At 42.3% G+C, this 22,578-nt stretch overlaps 1 protein-coding gene and 1 non-coding gene across 4 annotated transcripts in view; one reads left to right on the forward strand and one right to left on the reverse strand.

Moving 5' to 3' along the window:
- The window catches only part of LOC109981977 (partitioning defective 3 homolog), a 377,174-nt gene that overhangs the window by 307,192 nt on the left and 47,404 nt on the right, over positions 1 to 22,578 (reverse strand). For all 3 annotated transcript variants that reach the window (XM_065949089.1, XM_065949090.1, XM_020630999.3), the window contains exon 2: positions 16,894 to 16,992. In XM_065949089.1, coding sequence (XP_065805161.1) covers positions 16,894 to 16,992 — 99 coding nt within the window. The remainder of the gene's footprint in view (positions 1 to 16,893; positions 16,993 to 22,578) is intronic.
- Positions 12,470 to 12,541, forward strand: trnaw-cca (transfer RNA tryptophan (anticodon CCA)). The gene has a single exon. It is a non-coding gene; the product is annotated as a tRNA-Trp (tRNA).

The raw sequence follows: 22,578 nt of genomic DNA on the forward strand, positions 1-22,578 counted from the left end.
TTTCAGCAACTGTCACCATTATTTCACTTGCAAATGGAAAATAATGACAAAACTGTGTCATATCTATCAGTTTATTGCCCACACAGTGTTTGTTGTTTTGAAGTGATGTTATAGCAAAGAGGGAAAAAAACTGAATTATCGGCAATACATATTTTGAGTGCAAAGTTCAGTGGATGTTTAAACAAAGCTGAATATCTGATCTGTAATCATCTCATCTTCTCTGTCAACACTGTGATCGTCTCGGCTGAAAAATGAAGCCAACATGGAAGTGTTACAAACTGCAGTACCTTTAGTGGCAACTAGAGGGTGAGGTCAGAAGTGAGTCAGTGTCCATAGAGTCCAATGTTCAAATACTGGACTTAACAGCAGAAATAACAAAGCTTATAGCCTGTTGTGAAAGGGTTAGGGTCACAGTTTAGCCTTTTGGGGTGGCACCTGGGGTGACCAATTTGGTTTCTATGGGGGGCCATGCCACCCCTGGCCACGCCTCTGGACAGGCCCCTTGTTGAACCCATAATAAGTAATGCTATAGTTACTTTTAAAAGCAGTACCTCAGTTACAGTAACTTTTATTTCTTAATTTTTCCGCCATGTCTTACCTCAGGAGAATTTCTCCCTTTAACATACAGACTTTACTTCAGACTTGACCTCATGACCTCCAGATGTCCTGACCATTATAGACCTTACAGGAGAAAACCGAGCTTCACAGGACATTTTATACACGCGCAAAATGTATTGATTGTGTCCTCGTGGGAGTGTCGTCAGTGGGTGAGGCCACACACAGTGTCAGTGAGTGAATGAGGGTTTTTACAACTCAACAGTCTTTTTAAACAAGGAAGCCGGGGAGACTCCCTGACAGGGGACAACGTCTCCTCTTCCCTCTGTGTAAAGACAGACAGTGACACAAATGCATGTTTACAGGATGCTGCTTCTGGCACGACAGAGCAACAATATCACAAACCATCAGATGTGTGTGTGTGCAGGCTGATGGATGCCTGTCTTTGGAGATAAACGGATCCCCATTATTTGTGTCTTTTATAGGCAAACTCCCTGCTGACTTCAGAACGGGGGTAGCATGCAGTCTTACACACACACACACACACACACACACACACACACACACACACACACACACACACACACACACACACACACACACACACACACACACACATTCAGATAACGAGCTGAGGGGGCCTTAGGCTGTAGCACATCTGTTGTAGAGGAGACATAAGGCTTTCATACAAGGACTCCCAAGAAGATCCTCCATGTAGTAACACACAAAGGGAGAATGAAGCCAGTGATGGAGGAGGGTCTGATGATAATATAATATAAACCCTTCTGGATGGAACCATGGCTGCATGCGGAGACACACTGAGACACATTCTCTTAAATTGGCCCACTGAACTCCAGATAGCCTCTTGTTATACAAACAGCTCTAAGTTCTGTAGCCCAGTGAGAAAAGTAGACCCAGCATATTTAAAACATAAGAGATCATACTTATTGAAACAGACAAAGGTCACAAAGCGGTCTCCATCAAGACAGTAGAGCATACAGCATATTTTTATCCCCGCACGGGTTATGTACATTTCTTGTATACGTCTATTTTTTAATTGCACAGTTTAAATTTGATTCATCTAGGGGTATTCTTTAAATCTTTTTTTCAGGTTAATATATATGTATGGGAGGGGGGTGTCGGTTTTGTGGTTTAATTTGTAACAAATGTTTCATGTCATGTATGTCTTTGTAACCTGCTACTGGATGCTTTGAATTTATATTTGGATAAATAAAGTATCTATCTATCTATCTATCTATCTATCTATCTACAGAAATAAAAACAGAACAAAGGGATAGCTCACGGCGCGACAGTAAAACAGATCATTCACACATAGGAGGTAGACAGGGTGGACATGATACCCTAGATGTATGTTTTTAACTGATTTTTGAAGGACCCAACAGAGTCAGAAGAGTTCCAGAGTATTGGCCTCGGCTCTGGCCTCAAAAGTACGATCGCCATGTGTCTTAAGATGAGTCTGTAGGACGGACAGCAGCTGTAGTGTGTTAGACATTAAGGTAGACAACTGGCTGCATCATGAACGTAAAAGTTCACATACTTGCCTTTGTACAACGCGTGTTACTGGAGGATTCCTCTAGGGGGAGCACCACATAAATCAGACGGCGTAAAACACTGAAGTAGAGATTCTGGATTTGCATGGCGACACTCAAGGAGGTTTGACTAATTCTAAGATCAGGGAGGTAGTTGAAATCTTGATTTTTAGCTTTTCTTCTAAACTTCCCACCATTGTTGTAGCAGCTCTCTGGTGTCTCCAATGTTCATCCTAAACTGCTCCGACAGCGGTTCAATACATATTAGATCTCGCGGGCGCGCAGCATTAACAACCAACGCTCCAAACCACCAAAGGATACGCAAGGCTGATGTCATGCATTTGCATACCGAGGTGAAAGAAAGTATACCCAGGGCTTTAGTGAGTGGTAAACCAAGATGGTGACCGCCGAAATACCAGACTCAAGGCTTTAAAGTAGATGTTCTGAGAGCATTATAAACAAGGTAGACGCTGATAATGGCAGGGTTTTTTTTTCATGGTATGCTCCTTTAAAAAGTATTCATATTGGACAACCATTACACTGATACCTGATTGGTCCCATATCCGCTCAATCGTGTGACCAATGACTGTTGGGTTCTTCTAATATAATCTCTATTGATGTCTTTTAAACAATATTCAAAGCCCGTTGACGTTTAAGATGCATGAAGTCAAAGGACCAACCTCGTCACCACACATCAGACTGGTCCACATTCGGTTCTTCAGCGTGTCTGTAAGCCTCCCATAATCTGAAGAGGTTCTTTTCTGGTGAGCTGAGAGGCACTGAGAGCACACAGCCTGGTGTGAGAGGGGATTCAGCTCTCTGTCTCCTACAATATGCCCCGTCTAAAGCTCTCCAAAACCAGGCTTAGCTTTTCCCCGGCTCTGGCACCGCCGCCCTACCTCCGTGTGCCAGAGTCAACTTCAGCTCGCTGCAGCGCCAGCCTTCAACAGCCAGACTCAGTTTAGCTCGTGGCAAGGCCTGCTCTCCACTCCAATGTGTTTCCTTTTGTTTGTTTCTACATTGCTTCCTTCCTTTATTTTCTTGCTTGATTTGTCTCTTGTGTCCTCTCTACCTTTAATCTCCTACTTTATTTTCTTGCAGTCGCCCGTCATGAACTCTAAAACATCGTCTATGTGGCTCAGATTTTCTGCTCATGAGTATGCAGTGTGTAACCAAATCACTCAACTATAAGCCGCTGCACCGTACTCATAGCTCAGCTAATTGCTACAATACTGAAGCCCACACACTGCTCACATTCCAGCGCGGTATATATGATATCCCTTTTAATAATTTAACCCATCTTCTAAAACATAGCTTTGCCTTCCAAACTCAATTTGAGAGCCAATGTTTTCCGACTCAACCTTGTGGTGACTTTGGATCTGTGAGGGTAATTATATCTGGTTGTGAGAGAAGTAGTCAAGTGTTGAAAACAGCAGCTCATGGTCTGGAGACTCTTGAGACAAAAGCTACAGAAGGATACTTGTCATGCAGAGGAGACACTCGGCTGCTTTAACAAGGAGCCCAGAGGCAGTGGGGGTGACACACAAAATAGGTCTATATATTCAAAAGAATAAGCAGTTGATGGAAGATTGAAGTTTTCTGTTTAAGATTGCAGTTTCTGTTGAACTGACGGTGACTTTGTGTAAGTAATTTTCTAGCGGGCAATCATGCTGAGAGCCACATGGAGAATGCACTGCTGCCCCCATGAGGAGGGGGGGGAATATGAAGACCACTTCCTCTAAAAGGCCTCATACTGGGATAATAAGGATACATAGCAACTTATTCAGCCTCCAAAGTGGAAGTCAGGGACATGTCTCTTTCCTGTATCTTCATGTAGTGGGTTCAGTTTGTGGCTAACTGAGGAAAACCAGTCCTTTGTTATCTTAGAGCCTCTGGATACATCCCTGCTGGGGGGGGGGGGGGGGGGGGGGATGAAGGATGCAGGATTCAAGTAGGGGGGTTTGTATCTCTGTCACCTCAGTTTAAGGCCAGTCTCATGGCAGCTGACCCAAATCAGCCCCCCTGTGGCAATACAGACCCCCTCCCCCCACACACACACACACATACACACACACTCTCACACACACACACACACACCGCTGCAGATAATAGGCTCGTTTGGCAAAGTATCCAGACGTTGCAACCAAAGCAGCTCTGACAGCTGTCAGCGAGGACAAACATCCTCCTGCATGACACACACACACACACACACACACACACACACACACACACACACACACACACACACAATACATTGTTGTGATTGTGTGTTGCGACAATAGGAATTCTGTGTGTGTGGATGGGTACATCAGTCTGTACATGTGTGCATATTCTTGTCTATAAGATTCCCTTAGTGAGGCTTTTTTCTTGTTTCGGCGCTGCCTATCCTCAGCTTTGGTAAATGCTGCGACATTTCCAGACAGTATCCAGACAAGCCAACGCCATGTCAGGAGAGATTTGGCGTATCATCAGGAATCTCCTCCTGTAGGGCGGCTGTCATAGTGGAGAAATCAGAGACACCTACGTGACGAGATGGCTGAAAGAAAGGCTTGATGATATGACCTGATTTCACCCGTTTTGCTTTTTTTTTGCTGCGGTTCAATATGGAAACATAACATATCATTCTTACCCCAAGGCACAAATATATGTATGTCATCCTGCATATGCTGTACAGCAGGAGCTGTTATTTTTTTTGTCAACAATGTTTTCTTTCCTGGTGGCTCAGCAGGTTCATATCAGCAGCTTCAGCAGGCCGTCATGCTCGACTGAGGCTGGAGGTTTAAGACAGCCAGGTGACCTTTGTTCTGTATCGTCTCCTCTCTGTCTCTGACTGTCTGTACTGCACACATAGTACTCCTCCATTCTATATCACATGACGCTCTTTTACCCTCATGTGGTATACAAAACCGTTCACCAGTATGACAATGATTTCTGCAAAAGAAGAGACATCAGGGAAATAAATAGTGTAACATAGTTGTAAAAAAAATATTTTTTTAAAACTCTTTGGCATGATCGTTGGTTTTGTCCTGATATTTTCAGCAACTCTACTTAATCAAATATGACTATTAAAAACGAATATATATCGCACTTTTTTTCAATCCACAGGTTACACAAATCTCTTCACTCTAAGGACCAAATTGAAAAAGTGTCACGGTAAAGAACAACATTTTTTAGGGCATCAAGCTTTGTTGATTCATACAAACAAACTAATGCAATGAGTTATTTACAGAGTAAGGCTTGTTTTAACATGTTAACCAGGGGAAAATGGCATGCTCCATGCATGTTGTCTGTGAGATTCTGTCTACCATAGTGATTTAAAATGTGTACCAAACACTTCATGGTTAGCTGGACAGAAGTAAATCTACAACAAAGAGCCTCTGTCAGCTATATCTGCCCTTGCAGTGCCCAAAATCAGAATTTCAGAGCGCATATCAAGGCCCTGACACACCAAGCAGACGAAGGCCTTTTGTCTTGGCCAAAAAGTTGCACTTGAACACACCGTAAAGACTACAGCCGACAGCCAACGTTCAGCTCATGTGTGAGAGGAAATAACTCTAAATAACGGTAGTCTGTTGTTATGATGCGAGAAGACCATTTTCACAACACTGTCGCTCACTACTCATATTATAGGTAGTCTACTAATGGAGAATAATAGTGGAAAAAGAAAAGAAGAGGCGGAGGGGACAAATAAGGAGAAACCGCACTAATGGGTGAAAGCATGAATACTACAGCGGCATGCTCGAGGGGCTTTCCTGAACCTGAGAGAGCTGGAGAATGCTCTCTGTCATTGAGATCTCAGTCCTTGCGTTCCTATGTTGTGAGTTAAACTGATAAGACTGTAGTACTTATGTATTTAAAACTGAAAGCACCTCACAATGCAGTGAATAATGACAACAGGTTTGATTCCTGCTCTCTAAAAAAGAAGCTGTTTCAGCCTCTCCAAAGCACCTCCCGCTGTGAGGGAATTATAACAGCAGAAATGGGAAAGAGGGAGTTGCTGAAATAGAAACGGCGTTGCTCAACAAACCGTCCCCGGGTGTGTGAAGTTCAAAAGCTAGCAACCTAATAAACAAGCAACAACTGACAATAAATCCAAAGCCCCGAAGGAAAATGAAATGAAAAACTGCTTTCTGCCGCCCACCAGCCTCGGAGCGCAGCAGCAGAGGAAGGGGATAAATTCTGCTACTACACCAGTCTGTGAGGGCGCGGAGCTGACTCTGGTCCTTACAGGCTAATTACAACTCTCTCCAGCAGGGTGTGTGTGTGTCTGTCAGGATATCAGGTGTGTGTGTGTGTGTGTGTGTGTGTGTGTGTGTGTGTGTGTGTGTGTGTGTGTGTGTGTGTGTGTCTGTCAGGATATCAGGTGTGTGTGTGTGTGTGTGTGTGTGTGTGTGTGTGTGTGTGTGTGTGTGTGTGTGTGTGTGTGTGGACGTGTGCGCCTCTGTCAGTGTGTGACTATTTCTGTCTGTGTGAATAAAAGAGTGTGATGTCTCATTTGGTTTGACTGTTCTTTTTTGTTCCCATGCTGGCTGACGATATCTTCACTTTCTGTCCGGGAGAAGTTCAACTTTGTGCATGTGTGTGTGTGTGTGTGTGTGTGCGTGTGTGCATGTGTGTGTGTGTGTGTCTAATTCCATCAGCAGTAACACCTTTTAAAGTTCAGGTCTATAACCTTATGCTATCCTGAATCTCGGTGTCGGGCTGACGATGTGTGCCAGTATGAAGGTTTTTTGTTTCCGAGCAGAAACAGGTGCAGGTGACTCACAGAGAACATGAAAAAACTGCCATGTGTTCACACATTCCTGCATCTGCTCTCCCCCAGTTCCTTCATACTTCTACATTAGAGATGAAGTGTTAACATTTGACGCACCGTGTCCACTGAAGAATACACAAACACGTACTGGTCGGTGAGTCTTGAGCCAAAAAGACACTTTCTGCCTTTTATCGGGTCAAGAAGGCTCCAACTTCAAAATGCATTTCACATTTCTACTACACATATGACCCAATGTCAGATTCATGTTTCAACAGGTATTAAGTAAAAGGTCTCTCTATGTCCATTTTGGCAGTATCGAAAACATCAAATGCCACCGAAGTAAAGGTCAAGGGTCAATCAGGGCCAGAGGAAAAATAGTATGCAAACACTACACCTAGGTGAGGCGTCTGTTTGGCCACCAGAGGGCAGCATCTGGGTTATACTGCATTTATGGTACAGGCCTGTTCAGATGAATCGAATGACATTCCCAGGGTATCTAGAGCTTTTTCAGGTGTGAATATCATAAAAAAAAGTCCGTTTTCAAAACACTATATTGCAGTAATAGCCAGAACTGGCGTTGTAACTCAGATTTACTCCATATCAACCCAGAACTCGCACAATGATTTACACATCCCAAGGTTTGTGAATGTTTTGATGGTTTAACTTTCTCTTGACGAGCTGTGAACATCAATGTGGCGCTTCATGAAGCGACCAACAAATCATGCAAAGCTGCAAAAATGCACAAATTAAAAGCTTAGTCCACAAAGTGTGAGGAGCATGGCGATGCTGTCTGGGAGAGGATGGTGAGAGACAGACAACCAGATACAATAGTCTTCAATCTCTGCCAAAAGAGGCTGCACACACACACACACACACACACACACACACACACACACACACACACAGACACACACACACACACACACACACACACACACACACACACACACACACACACACACACACACACACACACACACACACAAAGACACGCACACACACAGAGCACAGACAAACAGAGTAATTAGTCTTTGATTTCCCCCGGCAGTGTTCTGGTACCAGGGGGCAGCTGCTGGGACCCCGCTTTAGCCTTGGCTAATTTCACTCACGGCTTGATCTCGACCCAGCGCAGGTGCCCACTTGGCACCCGACCGCTGTTGCCATGGCAATGCCAACTTCAGGGGCCAAGAAAGTGCCAATTGTCCAAGGAGCTGAGCCACAGGAGCCATGGATGTGGTGCTCATTATAAACAGGCAGCATTAGCACAAAGAGACGAAGCAGTCAGACATGAAGAGTTCAACTACGTTCAATCAGGTTTCTGTTTTTCTTTCTTCTTTTCACTCTTTCTTCTTCTATCTCATTAATTATTTTTTGTTTATTTGAATCCATTCTTCTTCTCCTTTTTTGTCTTCTTGTTCTCTTTTTTCTTAATCTTCTAGTTTCTTTTTTTCCCTACATCTCTGTGTCCTTAAATCAAATGATGTGTCCGTATTGTGAGGCTGCATCGAATAAAAACAAAACATGCATGCAGAGTCTCTGCAGTAGACGAGTTACAGACGCTCAGACTGTCACAACTTGGACTTTACCGCCTCTCTGTGGTCCACAGGTGTAACTGCAGTTCAGCTCATACAACTGCTGTAAAACAAAACCACACAAACTGAACCGCTGATTCAGGGTCTTCATCTAGAAAGTGTTTTTACCCTTAATCATCCCTGAAGATTAACCCTTTCACGTCCAGCACTCATTAAGCCCCTGGGACAGGTGTGCTTTGACTCATCTGTGTTAATGAGGGAGATCCAGAATACGAACATCAAGGGACCTGCTCCTCAAATCCTCTTCACTTATGAGTTTGCGACCTCCCTTTAGAGCACATATCAAGATGAAAACTTTTACCTTAAGCAGGCTGACAAGTTGCATTAGACTCAATTAATGATTGACGCGGAAGGGGAAATAAAGCAGTGCAGTGCGTAAACACCAATGAGTGGGAAGTCCTATTATTGTGACGACAGACAGCTTAGTTAGCGCTCCACAAGCTAGAGTAAAAAGTAGAGAAGGCTGCCATTTCCTTCATGTCATACTTTGTGCACTTTGTTTAGCGTATGACAGCTGTCTGTGTGAGCAGGATAATATGCCGTAGGCTGAGGTGTCAAATCTCACATTTACGGTTCCTTTAGATTCAAACGTCATCATTACCATCATCTATAGACTGTGATGTCCTCACAAGTTCACCAGCTCAATCTGAATATGATAAAATATGGTGTTTTCCATTTATGTGTTTGCCTTAACATTACATTTAAAATCAGCCATTACTTTGACCAACATTATTTAGAAAAATTAGCTGACTTTCTTTTTTTTTTAGTTAGGTTTTATTTATGTTGGATTTCTGCATTTTTAGGTTAAACTGGAATCCAATGGCCACTGCGATGGGGACATGAACATGGGGCGTGTGACATAACCATTAGGCTATCCAACGCCCCAAATAAGTGGACTTTTTTGCACTCACAGTATGTGCAAACTTCATGGGTCTCTTTTTTGAAAGGACTCTTTAAAAACCTGAGAAGCTTCAGTGTCAGGTTATCTGCATTTATTGTGGGGAAAAAAGCAAAGCTGACTCAACAACACTTCTTAATCACAATAAAAATACAAATCAATTCTACCTGTTTCTTCTTCATGCAACATTTTCTAAAGGTTTGATTAACTCCAGCTTGTTTCTGCATCTGACTCTCTCTCCATCTTAGCATAATCACAACAGCTTTGAAGTTTATACCATTTTAATTGCTCGTGCAATCGCCCACTTTCCCCACAATGACCATTAAAGTTCAGTCTCATTTCATGTAATAGGCCATATTGCACCGGTTTCATTCTTTTATGAACTCATTACAGCAGATCCACATTGTGAAGTTCTAACCTGAGGACACAATCCAAACCAGGAGCCTTTTGAATCACCACGTTGCCATCTGGAGGAGAGATGAGGTGTCTGGATCATGGCCTGTTTCAGAGCGATCAGAGGCTTCTTCTCACTCTGGATGTCTAACCACAGGCTGCACACACACACACACACACACACACACACACACACACACACACACACACACACACACACACACACACACACACACACACACACACACACACACACACACACACACACACACACACACACACACACACACACACACACACACACCTCCTTCTGAGACACTCTCTACTCTACATAACACTATGTATCAGCTGAATATCTATAAACGTCAGAATCAGAAATAGTTTGTTAACCCGGGGGGGGGGGGGATTTATGATTTTAATCATCCGTGCAGAGAGGATAAAAAAGGTTTGGGTGACAGGACATGTTTAATCTGTTCTTCAGTGAGAACTGGAGGTCAGATTCTACCTGTCAGATGTATTTCAGCTGTCCTGTGCACTGTGCAGGTTGTGTTTTGCCGCCAGTCTCCACTACTGCCCACTCATTCCTGATCCTCCCTCGTCTCTCTCAGTTATTGGAGTCAAACACAATTTCTACCAAACCCGTTCATGATGTAATCATCAAGATTTTAAATCCTAAATATCAAACTTGTTTGATATAAATCAGAGCGTCCTGCAGTCTCTGAGCAGATCGGGGACGTTAAGATTGGATCTTTATACGACTCACACTACAAAATAATCTGGGCAGGTAATCGGTGCTGAGCAGCCTCGAGTCAGGAATACCCCCGCGATCGTCAGGAAGGAATCAGACCTCAAATCGGCCCGATAACCCTGCAGTCTGAGCCGGGCTTTAAACAACAACTTCTGTATTCTGTGAGATTACATTTCTCTTTTTGTCACTAGAGTCTGGTTAGTTTAAAGAGAGCAATATAGAAGCTGTTTCTGAATTCAAAAAATCATCTTCTTTGACATTAAAGTCTATCGCTAAAGCTTTGCGTCATGTTGTCAGACACTTTGAATAATAATCTGAGCCCGTCAGTGACAAAAACAAGAAGCTCATTTTAACAATCTAAGGATGCAATTCTTTAATTTCAGCCATTTTGACCCCAAAATTTGCAGAAAATAGTTCAAAAGTTGTAAATAAAGTAAATCCCCTTTAAAGTTGAATGCACATCAAACAGCGTGCTACATCTGCAACAACAAATGTTGTACATTATAATCAGGATCTTATGAATTACTGTGCACGTGTGTTTGGTTACTTGGACTTACAAAAATGAATAAATAAAAAAAATCAAAAATCAAATTGAAATGATAAGACGTTAAAAAAAGAAATGCCTCTAAATATGTAGGTTTTATTTGATCTCATATTGCAGACTGGTTCTACTGAGTTGGTTACGTTATTGATTTGGACAGCTTACTATACGAGTGAAATCATGGTTATATACATTTCCTGTTTCTGTGTGCGTGAGCGGAGATCACCCCATAGCTTTCTGCTGTATTCACCACTCCACCTTAAAGAAGGGGCTTTCATTTATCTATGGGTGTCACATCAGACTGAGATCATGTGTGTGTGTGTGTGTGTGTGTGTGTGTGTGTGTGTGTATGTGTGTGTGTGTGTGTGTGTGTGTGTGTGTGTGTTTCGAGGGAGCGCTTTGAGAAAAGGAGCTACTACTTTACACTTTGATCCAACTGGTGGCAGCAGAGCACCAAGAGGCAGGTGTGGAAATAAACGCCAAAATAAACCTTTGAAAACCCAATGAGCATCACTCCAACACACGATGAACCTTTAGTGGACAGAATAGTACAGCCGGTGTCATGTTGTTGATTTGAGCCCTTTCTTTTACTGAAGCTTTTGTATCAACAACATCTCTCAATAAACATCAGAATGATGCCACCAGTTTATCTTTAAAACAAACTAATACATGAAGAAAGACACCTCTACTTCCCTGATGAGTGAAACGTGTAAAAGCAAAGGAAACACTTGTGCAACAGCAGATCCAAACAGTCCGGACACGCTCTTGTTTTTCATGTCGAGTAGTAAATCAATATGAAGAAGTGTGGAGCGGAGACGGGCAGGCCCCAGCATGCAGCTCCACCGTAGGACTGCCTGCTGAACCGGAGCCTGACATCTCACATACCACACACACACGCACACACACACACATATAGAATCACACACGCACACACAAGTAAGGCTTGGCTGCACCTAACTGCACCAAAACTTGCAGGGTGACGACATCTGTTTTCACATTAACTCCCCACTGCTGTGTTTTCTTATCACTGCACCTACATGTGACTCATTTACATTTCATACAGTGAAAATCAACACCCAACAATAAAGATCACAATAAAGACTAAAACAGATTTCATTTGTTTTGACTCAATTTCATTATAAAATGAAGTTTTGCACCAACGTTAATGTCCTAAAGCGCAGGCTATCAGCAAAGACACCGAGCGACAAACTGAGCTGTTAAAAACTTGTGATAAATTCAAACTGAAAGGAGGAAATATTCTTTATTTTTAATTATTTTTATGTTTTTATTTTTTAATAATAAACTCTCCCTGATTTTGACCTCTACAGAACAAACCTTCCTGTTTTAAATGGAGCCGGCCAGAGGAGAGGCAGAGAGCAAAACAATAACTTTAATCTAAACCGAGCTGTGTGAACAGAAGGTGAGGGGGACTACCACAGGACCTCGTGGCGCAACGGTAGCGCGTCTGACTCCAGATCAGAAGGTTGCGTGTTCAAATCACGTCGGGGTCATTTATGCTCAAACTTAGCTGCACTGACTCCATTATCTTAAAGCATCAAACCTGAGCTATCATCGGTGTGAAGCGATGTAAACAATGACTTCATCGCTCGTGTGTGAGATGAACTATCACCACACAGAGCTCATCAGTAATGAGAAATGTGAACAATGAATGAACACAGCAACATACTTCACAAACGTGGACTACCACATGGTGAAGCAGGGTTAGTAGATTCTCTTTCATGGGGTCTCTGATTCATCACCAAGGCAGCAGTAACCGTTCTGTTTAGTTTTAACAAAAAGATGCAAGTGATTGCTTTTGACTGTTTGTAACCTCGTTCTGTTGATTTACATTCATACATTGCTAAAAATCAAACTGAATGATTTGAGAATTTAGCCATGATGTGTCTGACAAAAGTTTGTATTTTCAGGTTTCCTTGAACTTCTGAATAAAGGTTAGGAAATAAAAAGTGAGAGGACGGATCTTTTTAAAAGCAGTAGCGTGATATGAATTGTTTATGATATGGAGATACTGAAAGGGGGCGTGGCTTTACAATTATAAACATGTGTCTATGAATGTTTATTTAACTCTTTCTCTACTGTGTTTCTACATGTGTGTGTTTTGGTTCTGCTGCAGGGAACCCGTGGAAAAGAGACATCAGGCTCAGTGGTTCCTCTCAGATTAAATAAAGGATAAATCCAAATAAAATGAGTTCAGCATAGAAAGACTTCAGAAAGCATTGCTTAACTCCAGCCTGTTTGTGGAGTAAAACAGAGACAGCGGCTGATCAGAGGAACTGGACTGACTGGATTTACCACTAACTATTACTAACACGCACGCACGCACGCACACACGTACACACACACACACGTACACACACACACACACACACACACACGTACACACACACACACACACGTACACACACACACACACACACACACACACACACACACACACACACACACACACACACACACACACAAGCAAATACCCACACAGATAATTCATGTGTACACACACTGAGGGCTGGTTTTCTCGGCCCACATCCAGCCGACCTGTGCACTCTCTCGTTATGTGTGTCATGCAGATACTACCAACAGCGTCATCGAGCAGTGTGTGTCAGCCCGCCGTGTGACCGTTTTATTTCTGTTTACTTTCAGGGCTGGGTTTGATGCTGAAACATGACTGTTTGAGTGGAGCTAAAACACTCCCACTCGTGAGACTGGTAAAAAAAATAATCCAATAAAAAGCTGGTTTTGTGTTGTTTTTTTTGTCTTTCTAAAGATTTTAATATTTGGTCAGGAGTGAGATGTAAAGAGCCCACATAGCCACCAGGGGGAGCAGTCTCTCACAGCATCAGAACAAATGCAACATGAATGTGCTGAATAGTCTTTAATTAGTTTGAAATCAACTCTCAGAAAACGACTTCTGTCTTTGTGTTTGTGTTGTTTATGAAGGATCACATGAGGAACAGAGACGAGGGGAGAGGAGAGTGAAAAGGAGAAATGAGCGTTTCAGACGGCAGGTGCAAAACATCTGCTCTGCACCCCTGATCCCACCTGATGCGTTTCCATGACACCCAGTGCACAGCCATAATAACCTGCATAGACGCTCATGAATACATGAATCCGTCTTTTTTATATAGAAAAACAAGTTTCTTTCAGTCAGGCACGAAGACAGAAACCAGTTAGAAAAAGCATCTGCATATCAAACAGGGCTGTAAGTATTCAGAGTGATGAGAGCTCTCTGACGTTTCTAAAAAGCTGCACGGGTTATGACGTGACATTTTCACCATTTTCTAAATTAAGATTGATATGCTCGAGGTTTCTGCCTGTTTTATTTTTCTTGTCACTGTAACTTAGTTCAATGATGCTGAGCTCACTTAGAGGTGCACTATGGAGTTTTGGTACATAAATGTGAAAGTTGGAGAGGTGTACAGATTCTGTGGTATATGTTCATAACTCTCTACACAAACTGTCCTCAGAGGAAGATTTGGTCCCTGTAACACTGAAACCATAACTCTCCTGGTAGCTTTTTAGCTCCAAACAGAGATCAGGGACCCATTCTTTGAGCTGGGGTTGGCAGCTCGCTCCATTGTTTTGAATATAAACTAAAGAGAAAAAGACATAAAACTTTTGATCAATACTTTTGGTGTCATTTCACGCATGCTCTGTTTTAATTAATGGCATTCATTTGTATGCATCCATATATTTCTGAAACCTTATGAACATCACATCTCGTCTCCTAGATCTACTCTCTGGCCTGACAGCGGCAGGTCTTGGATATGTAAGAAAATCTTTATTGTCCCTGAGGGGCAATTAGGTTCACAGACGTCAACACAGGAAGGACAGATCATAAAAATCTGCACAAATACATACATTTTAAATCTGGCTATTCCATAGATAACTTAATTTAATTTAAGTCTTCATTTATAGGCATGTTTCTGAAGCTCTCTGAGGAGTACACAACATGCTAACTGTTAGCTTTTGTCTTAAGATCATTCAATTATAAAACTCTTTTTTCAACCCGCTATAAACATGATTGGTTCTGTTGTCCTTTTGTGGGACGCCCCTCGTTTAAAATCTTGTAGTACGATCAATTAATGAAAAACATGTCTGTGGATAATGATGCTGAAATGTGCTTTTCAACATGAAACAGCAGCACTACAAATATCACAGTATTCTTGAGGACGAGATGTTTTCAGATTTCACACGATATCCGACGTGTCTATGTGACACCAGATACTCTGAGAAAACCTGCAAAAAGATCCGAGTCTGAGATAACACTTTCAACCAACGCTCGAATGTTTCATCACCATTTAAAAAGAAGACATGATGGAGCCTCGCATGGCTTTGACTTTGGTCTTCTTTGAAGCGATTAAAACTTCTAATGAATCATTTGTGTCATCAGGAGACACTTTGATGAGTAACAGGAGATGACTTATCGATGTTGTAATACACGTTCTGTCTGTCAGATGACATCATTAACTACTTTAACTCATGTATTTATGATTATTTCACTGACTGTGTTTCATTGACTGTAGAGCAGCCAAAAGTCTTTCATACCTCATCACTGATTTCATTCATCTATTTCCCGCTCACAAAGACACAGAGGGGGTTTCTGGCCCCACATGAAAGCTGAACTGCTGGTGACTCAGGTGTAGTCAGCACTATTCCCACAGGAGGGGGGAATGGGATTGTGGGTAATTATTTGCAGTTGGTATAGTTGGGGGCGGGGGAGTAATTTGGCCCACACACCTTCACACAGGCAGATAAAACAAGACACGAGGCCTCGCACACATCAGAGCTGAGCTGCTAAGAAGAAACCATCCGACTCATTCAACATTTCATCTCCAGGATTTGAAAGCAAAAAAAGGACTGTGAGAAGTTCTACAGAGAGCATGGTGGTGTACAGTAGTTTGTTTTTGTAGTAGAAGTGATGAGACAGTAACAGCTCACAGGTGATCACAAGCAGATGTTTCACCAGAAATACATCAGACCATGAAAAGAAGAGATATTATCCAAGACATTTTAGTCCAGGGTTACAATATTTAGCAAGGACTGTTAAGCAAAAAAAGACTACAAAAGACTACAACTAGGCTCCTGTTAGGATCATTTCCCATCATGCACCAGGTGGGAATTTGAAAAGTTGTTAACCAAACACTGGAGTAGAAACAGAAGCAGCTTCTTGCTCCTGCTGCCCTTTTTGAATTTAGTTTGGGCTTTCAACATCGAGCACGCTTAAATGTTTTTTTTAAAAAGGGCGATTTGTTGTGTTCTTCAAACTAAAACTGGACTTTTAAAGAAATGTAAACATAACATGGCGGGTGACTTGGCTGTTCTTGTAAACGTACCAACGCAGTACCGACAGTACCGACCTAGCTGGCTGCTAGAGAGGCGTTTCCTTCCTCCATAATACTCCGAACCTTCACTGGTTCAACATACTAGCTACCAATGGGATTTGACCTACTGAAGACATAAGAGCAAGCAAGTAAGCGTCCAACTATGACATCAAATTCAACTAGGACACAGTGACAGCTGCCCGTATCAAAGTCAAAGTGTTACCGCTCAAGAGAGCGCTCGTCTCGGTTGTTGACAGTGTGAAATATTCAGTCAAGAAGAGGACTGACTCATCGCCATCACGCAACAACAGCACGTGGCTAGACAGCTGGAGAGCTCCTCAACTCCAACAAAACTCTTGTGACTTGAATACCACATTGGAAAAATCTCTGCAGTAAGAATTTCTCCTGAAGCCATTTATACAACTCTGCAGAAATGTCTAAACTTTGCACACAGTTTCAAGGTGAAGAGAAAAAGAGAAGAGCTGGTGATGCATGAAAATAAACAAAGGTTTAAGACTCACCCTATCTTTGTCGTCCACCACGTCACACAGCATGTCGTCCAGGTCCAAAATGCCTCCATCGTGCTCCAACCTGTGCACCTGAACCCAGTAACTTATGTCCTGGAGGGAAAAAAGAACGAGAGTATTAGCTCAATAATGAGATCAGCTTTATCTGCACTATATAAACTGGGGATTTGGCGCATTATGTAAGTCAAGCCATACAACATATTAGCAGGAATTAGCAGCTTGTGTCTCCTTAGCAATCAGCTGATCTAATCACCATGCAGCTCATGTAATGATCCAGTCGGCTGGCACACGGGCGCTCGGACATGGTCGTGGATTTACATCATGAGAGCCATTATGAAATGTTTTAATCTGCAGCTGGATGGCCTGCTACATGGCTTAAACGGTACATTTCAATGCATACTGTAAAAGGGTGATTAAAACTAATCCACAGTGCCCTGTTTGGTCCAGAACTGTCTTTTGTATTTTGCATTAGTATATCAATATCATGCATTTCAGTGTTTCCCCTAGGTTTACACTTGGTAAACACTTGAAGGAATATTGGTGATCATGTGTTACTTTTAATGACAGATGTCCTGTTCTATCGGAAAGGTATCCTTAAATGACTTCTTTCCCTGATTTCTGACTCTATCCACTGGGGGGGGGGGGGGGGGGGGGGGCGGGCCACCCCCCTAATATAATGGTATGGGAAACACTGCATTTATAAACAATTTATTAGGCAAAAAACATTGGTGCAGATTAGGGCTGCACGGCTAAAATGTGAATCACAATTTTTCGCCTTAAGTATTGAGATCACGATTCTTTCACACTATTCTTATTTTGTCAACAAATTTGTTTTAAGTCACAGGCTAGTCTATGGTCAGATCAATTAATTCAATGTTTTTTGCCTTACACTGAGAGAGTGTGACTGATAAAGCAAACTGGGAGAGTTGTGAAGCCAATAAGTGAACATGTGATTTGTTTTGAATGTAAAGTGAAATACAAGAAAGTGAATCGCCATCATTTAGAAATGAGATGGCATGTATGCATGAATCAAGATCATGTTGTTGTTTTTTTTCCAAATAACCATGATGCCCTCATGCGGATAGGTGTTTAACAGCATCTCAGAACTTTACACATTCAGTACGACCTCTCTGAAACGCTGACAAAAGACACAGCAGACTATGTAACCAGTGAACTCAAACACATGCAATTAAGAGCTTTTGTTTTGAAAAGTTGGACAAGTATAAGTGTGAAATGCATTTCCATATACCCTATAAAAATTATTATGTATATTGAGATAAGTGCTCGTCACAGCGTTGTACCTGAATATTCAATAGGACACACATGAGCGTAGAAAGTCTCATGCTATATATATGGCACTTTGATCAGCAAAAACAGCAGCAGATAAGAAGGAAAACAGAAATCGGGCTGTAATGTTTACATGCTAAAACACAAAAACGTTACACTTTAAAAAAACCTGATCAAAAAGTTCATGTTAACACACTCAGTGCCTCCATGTGTGGTTTGGATGTTTGACATTCAGTTATCAAAAAATTAGAAGATACATAAAAACTTGAACGATTAATCGGCTAGCCGATAATATCGGCCGATATTAGCATATCCAGTGACTATCAGTGTCGGCTAAATTTATCACAGAAATGCGCCGATATTAAAATATTTATTCACCAGTCACATAGCAGTTCATTTGATTATTATTGTATTACACTAGCAGTTTTCTTGCACCAGCAGAGGGCGCTATATAGATTGCAACTTGTACATGTGCAGTTACTTTTAAGTTGAGTGACCATCTTGTCTTCATTATATATCTTTTTCATAATTGTTTGATAACTACAATAAGGGATCAACGCAATAAATGTGTATATCTATATCTATCTCTACAGAATGAAAGATAGATCTTAGAAAGACATCGGCTGATATATCGGATTTTTCTCTTCCTGATATCGATGTTGGTACTGGCCAGAATAATACCATATCAGTCGGCCCTAGTTTCCTTTTCCTCTCCTCCTACTTTCTAAAAGTCTGTCTTTGAAAACACCTCAAACGAGCAGAGAGACGACATGATAGCAAAATTCAGATAGGAGGCGGACTCACAACCACTCCTTCCTTCTTCACCAAGTTAGAGAAGAACCTCGTCAGTCTTAGTCTGCATTTTGTTCTCACTCATTCTGTCTCATTTTTTCTATATTTGCTCGTACATAACTGAGCTATCTATTCTCTGTGTGTTTGTGTGTGTGTGGTTAAATGCCTTCATGCACAGCTCTGTTGTTCTGAACTCCAATGTGGTTCACCAGGCAAAATGGTCCAAATCTTGAGGGGAATAACTCTGTGGTATTTTCCTTCTGTCTGAGGTTATTACAAAGAGGAGACGGCAAGTTTGTTAGGGCCATTCCCAAAAGACAGAACAAGAAAAATGAATCAAAGAGCGATCTATGCAGCTTCTATGTTCGTCAGAGAACAGTGAGATATTGTAGCCACGATGTAGATGTTTGTTTGACTTGAAAAGCAAAGCAGTTCATCCTGGAAGAAAATGGAAAACCGCTGAAACTCCTCTTGATGCTTCTACAAAACATGCAGAAAACCCAGAGGAAGAAAGACAGTAAAAATTAGCCGTCTCTGGAAGTCATTACAAACCACAAACTGACCCTCAGCATTGAGCGGGGGGGTTAAATGTTAACACACTCCATGTCTGTTTGGCATTAACATCCTCCACCAGACTTGTTCCTAGGATGGATTACAAGAAAGAAAAATATGATTTTGGGAGAAGCTCTGGCTCAAAACTTAATCCCAGACCGATTTAGAACGGAGGGAAGGCATTGGACGTTGACTTGCACGGTTGAGATTGGACTTGCATAAAATAATGTAATGGTGTTACATCAGTGGTGCTCTGCCTCCAACAAGCCAAAAGAAATACTTAAAATTTATTGGGTCAAGGACTCTTCATTACAAGAGTATTAGCAGAGAAGTCATCGCTAACTGGGACTGGATTGGATTGGATGTTTTGGTGGTCATCTCTGAAGTGAGAACACAGGATTGACGTTTTTACGCCCCTGGTGGGTACATACTCAAGGAAGACAAAGCGGTTCATGTGGTCATTCAGCTCAAATGTCTGGTTAAGCATCATGTCATATTTTTCTCTTTAACCACCGCCTTTCTGTGTTGAGTGTGCATGTTTCATTTTCTCTGGGTGTACTATCCTCCTCCCAACGTCCAAAGACGTTCCCTATATTCCCAATCATCTACTTTGTCTTTTCTCTATAGCACAAACTGCAGCTGTCCAAAACAAGAATGTGCTTTGCTTGCAGTAGGCACACAATTGGGAACCAGAATTCAAACCACTTCTGTTCCACATCCGTTGTTGGCCAAAATTGTGGTACTGTAGAAAAAATGGCTGCCATGAGGAAACAAAACGCCCGTCACTGAGCCTGCCAGTCGATGTCAGATATCTTCTACTGCTTTTTATGTTTTAGGGGGATGTGGGCATACCGTATTTGACCAACATATATTTTGGGAAATGCTAAATATTTTCCTGACTCACTTATTTGTATGGAAGTAATGGTATTCATTGGCACATATGTCTCAACATACCTCCTCCTCATTTGCATTTTCTCTCACCTCATCAACCTCTCCTCATTCTCTTGAAACATGTTCTAGCATCAGGTGAAGTAAACATCAGAGATGCTTTGCCACAAGCTGCAACTGTAGGAACTACACTAACTATGGTGATACAGATCTTCTTCCGAGATGCTATTTCTTGGAGCATCCACGTTGTTGTAACCCTTACGCTTCGTCAGCAGGGATCTCAGGGTCTCAGGTGTTTCACCCCTTAACCTGAACACCTCGCCTGAGTGGGGCAGCAAAGACTGATTAGCCTTCACCTGCAGAAGGGTTCCAACTGTGGGCTCTCTTCAGCCACAGCCATCTTGAGCTGGACTCGGCTGCTGCAGCTATGTCCCTGGTGGCTTTCTTCAGCTGTTTGGGCTCCAGGCCCACCCTCTGGAGGAAGTAGCGCACCGATTTTGCTGGGAACCCTCGGCAGCCGACTTCAATGGGGTAGCTGGTTGCATGCCACCCCTTTAAAACAGCTTCGTCGACCAGGTCTTGGTCTTTGGCTTTTTGCAGTTGGTGGGACGTGGCTAGCCTCTCTTCCCAGGGCACCGTGAGATCAGCAACTATGATGGTTTTCATGCTCCTGGATAGCAGGACCATATCTGGTCGGAGGGAGGTCACTGCCAAGTCCTGTGGGAAGATGAGCTTCCTCTTCAGGTCCACTCTCAACTCCCAGTCGGAGGCTCATTGCAAGGTAGACATATCGTGACCTTGAAAGATCCTTCATTATTTAATTTACCGGCCAGTGGAATTAAAAACAATAACTCAAAATACAGATACCAAGACCTGAAGATTTTTGAAGTAGTTTACACCAGGCAAACACTGTAAGATTGTAAGCCAATTTAGACCAGATTTCTCAGTTGTCAGACTAGTTTTTAAGTTTTTAAGTTCAGCCTGATCACTCGTCGTCAGTCATGTAGTACACTGAAGCACGATCAGCTGCTCCTATATGAACAGCCAAATTATGAACAGCCAAATTATTTTCTGACATGTTTGATACTTTGGTCGTACGACTGCACACACTTGCACAGTGAGAGCAGAGCCGTGAGCCGATTCCCCGAGATCAGGACATTTTTTCCTGATTTAAAAGGTTACAGACCCCCCTCCCATAACGACATAAATGTTGGCAGGAAATATCTGCAGACCTCAATGACAGAATACATGAAAGATACATATGTGACAACTGAAATACAGAACTGACTTCAGCCTCCATCTTTGGAAGTTTTCTATTGACAATTGTGAATGCTCCTTGTGAAAGCAGATGTAACAAGGAGTCCATTATGACAGATTCATCTGTATCACTGTGGTGTACAGTGTCAGTGTGAGAGTAAGGAGGACAGCTGTAGAAATGATTAAAGCCGTCGACCTCAGCTCATTTTGTTCACATCTTCTCTGCAACTAAAACAACACTTTCTGCCCTTCTGCAGCTCTCCTCAGCTACAGATGTGTTTTTTCAGTAAATGGTTTCATGCACTTAAACTCTGCAGAGGGCCAATGACATCTTCAGGTCTTAGAGGAGAACACTTCACTCCCTCTCCAGCATGTGGAAAGACAGCCTCACAAAGCATATTAAAAAGATTATTGCTGCTCTCCTCGTGCAAAGTCATATCACAGACCGGCTGAAAATACCTCTCGGATTGTGAGAGGAAATGTTGTCACACAGTTATTCATTGTGAGGTCATGTATATTAAAACACCAAAACCCACCAAAACCCACATCCAATCCACACACCATGTCCACGCTGCTGCTTTCCATTACCAGACCGCACAAACATCCCATCACTGTTGATCTCATTAGAGCTACTAATACGTTTGTTGAAACAGACACAATGGACCAGAAGCAACACTCGACAGTATTTCATGTGAAAATGGAGAAAAACCACAGAAACAAACAAGTCTAAAGAGCTTTGTTAAGAGCAGCTCTCATGGACAATCCAAGCCACATAGATGTGGGATGAAATGTGAGAACAGCACATATTTGTCCACCATACTGCAAACAGGAACAAAGATTAATGACGTGTTGAAACTAGTGTAACCTGTGTTCCATCAGTGTCGTTCTAAGTGTAAGATTTCA

This window comes from Labrus bergylta, chromosome 20, assembly GCF_963930695.1.
Source record: "Labrus bergylta chromosome 20, fLabBer1.1, whole genome shotgun sequence".
In the NCBI taxonomy this organism is placed as follows: domain Eukaryota; kingdom Metazoa; phylum Chordata; class Actinopteri; order Labriformes; family Labridae; genus Labrus; species Labrus bergylta.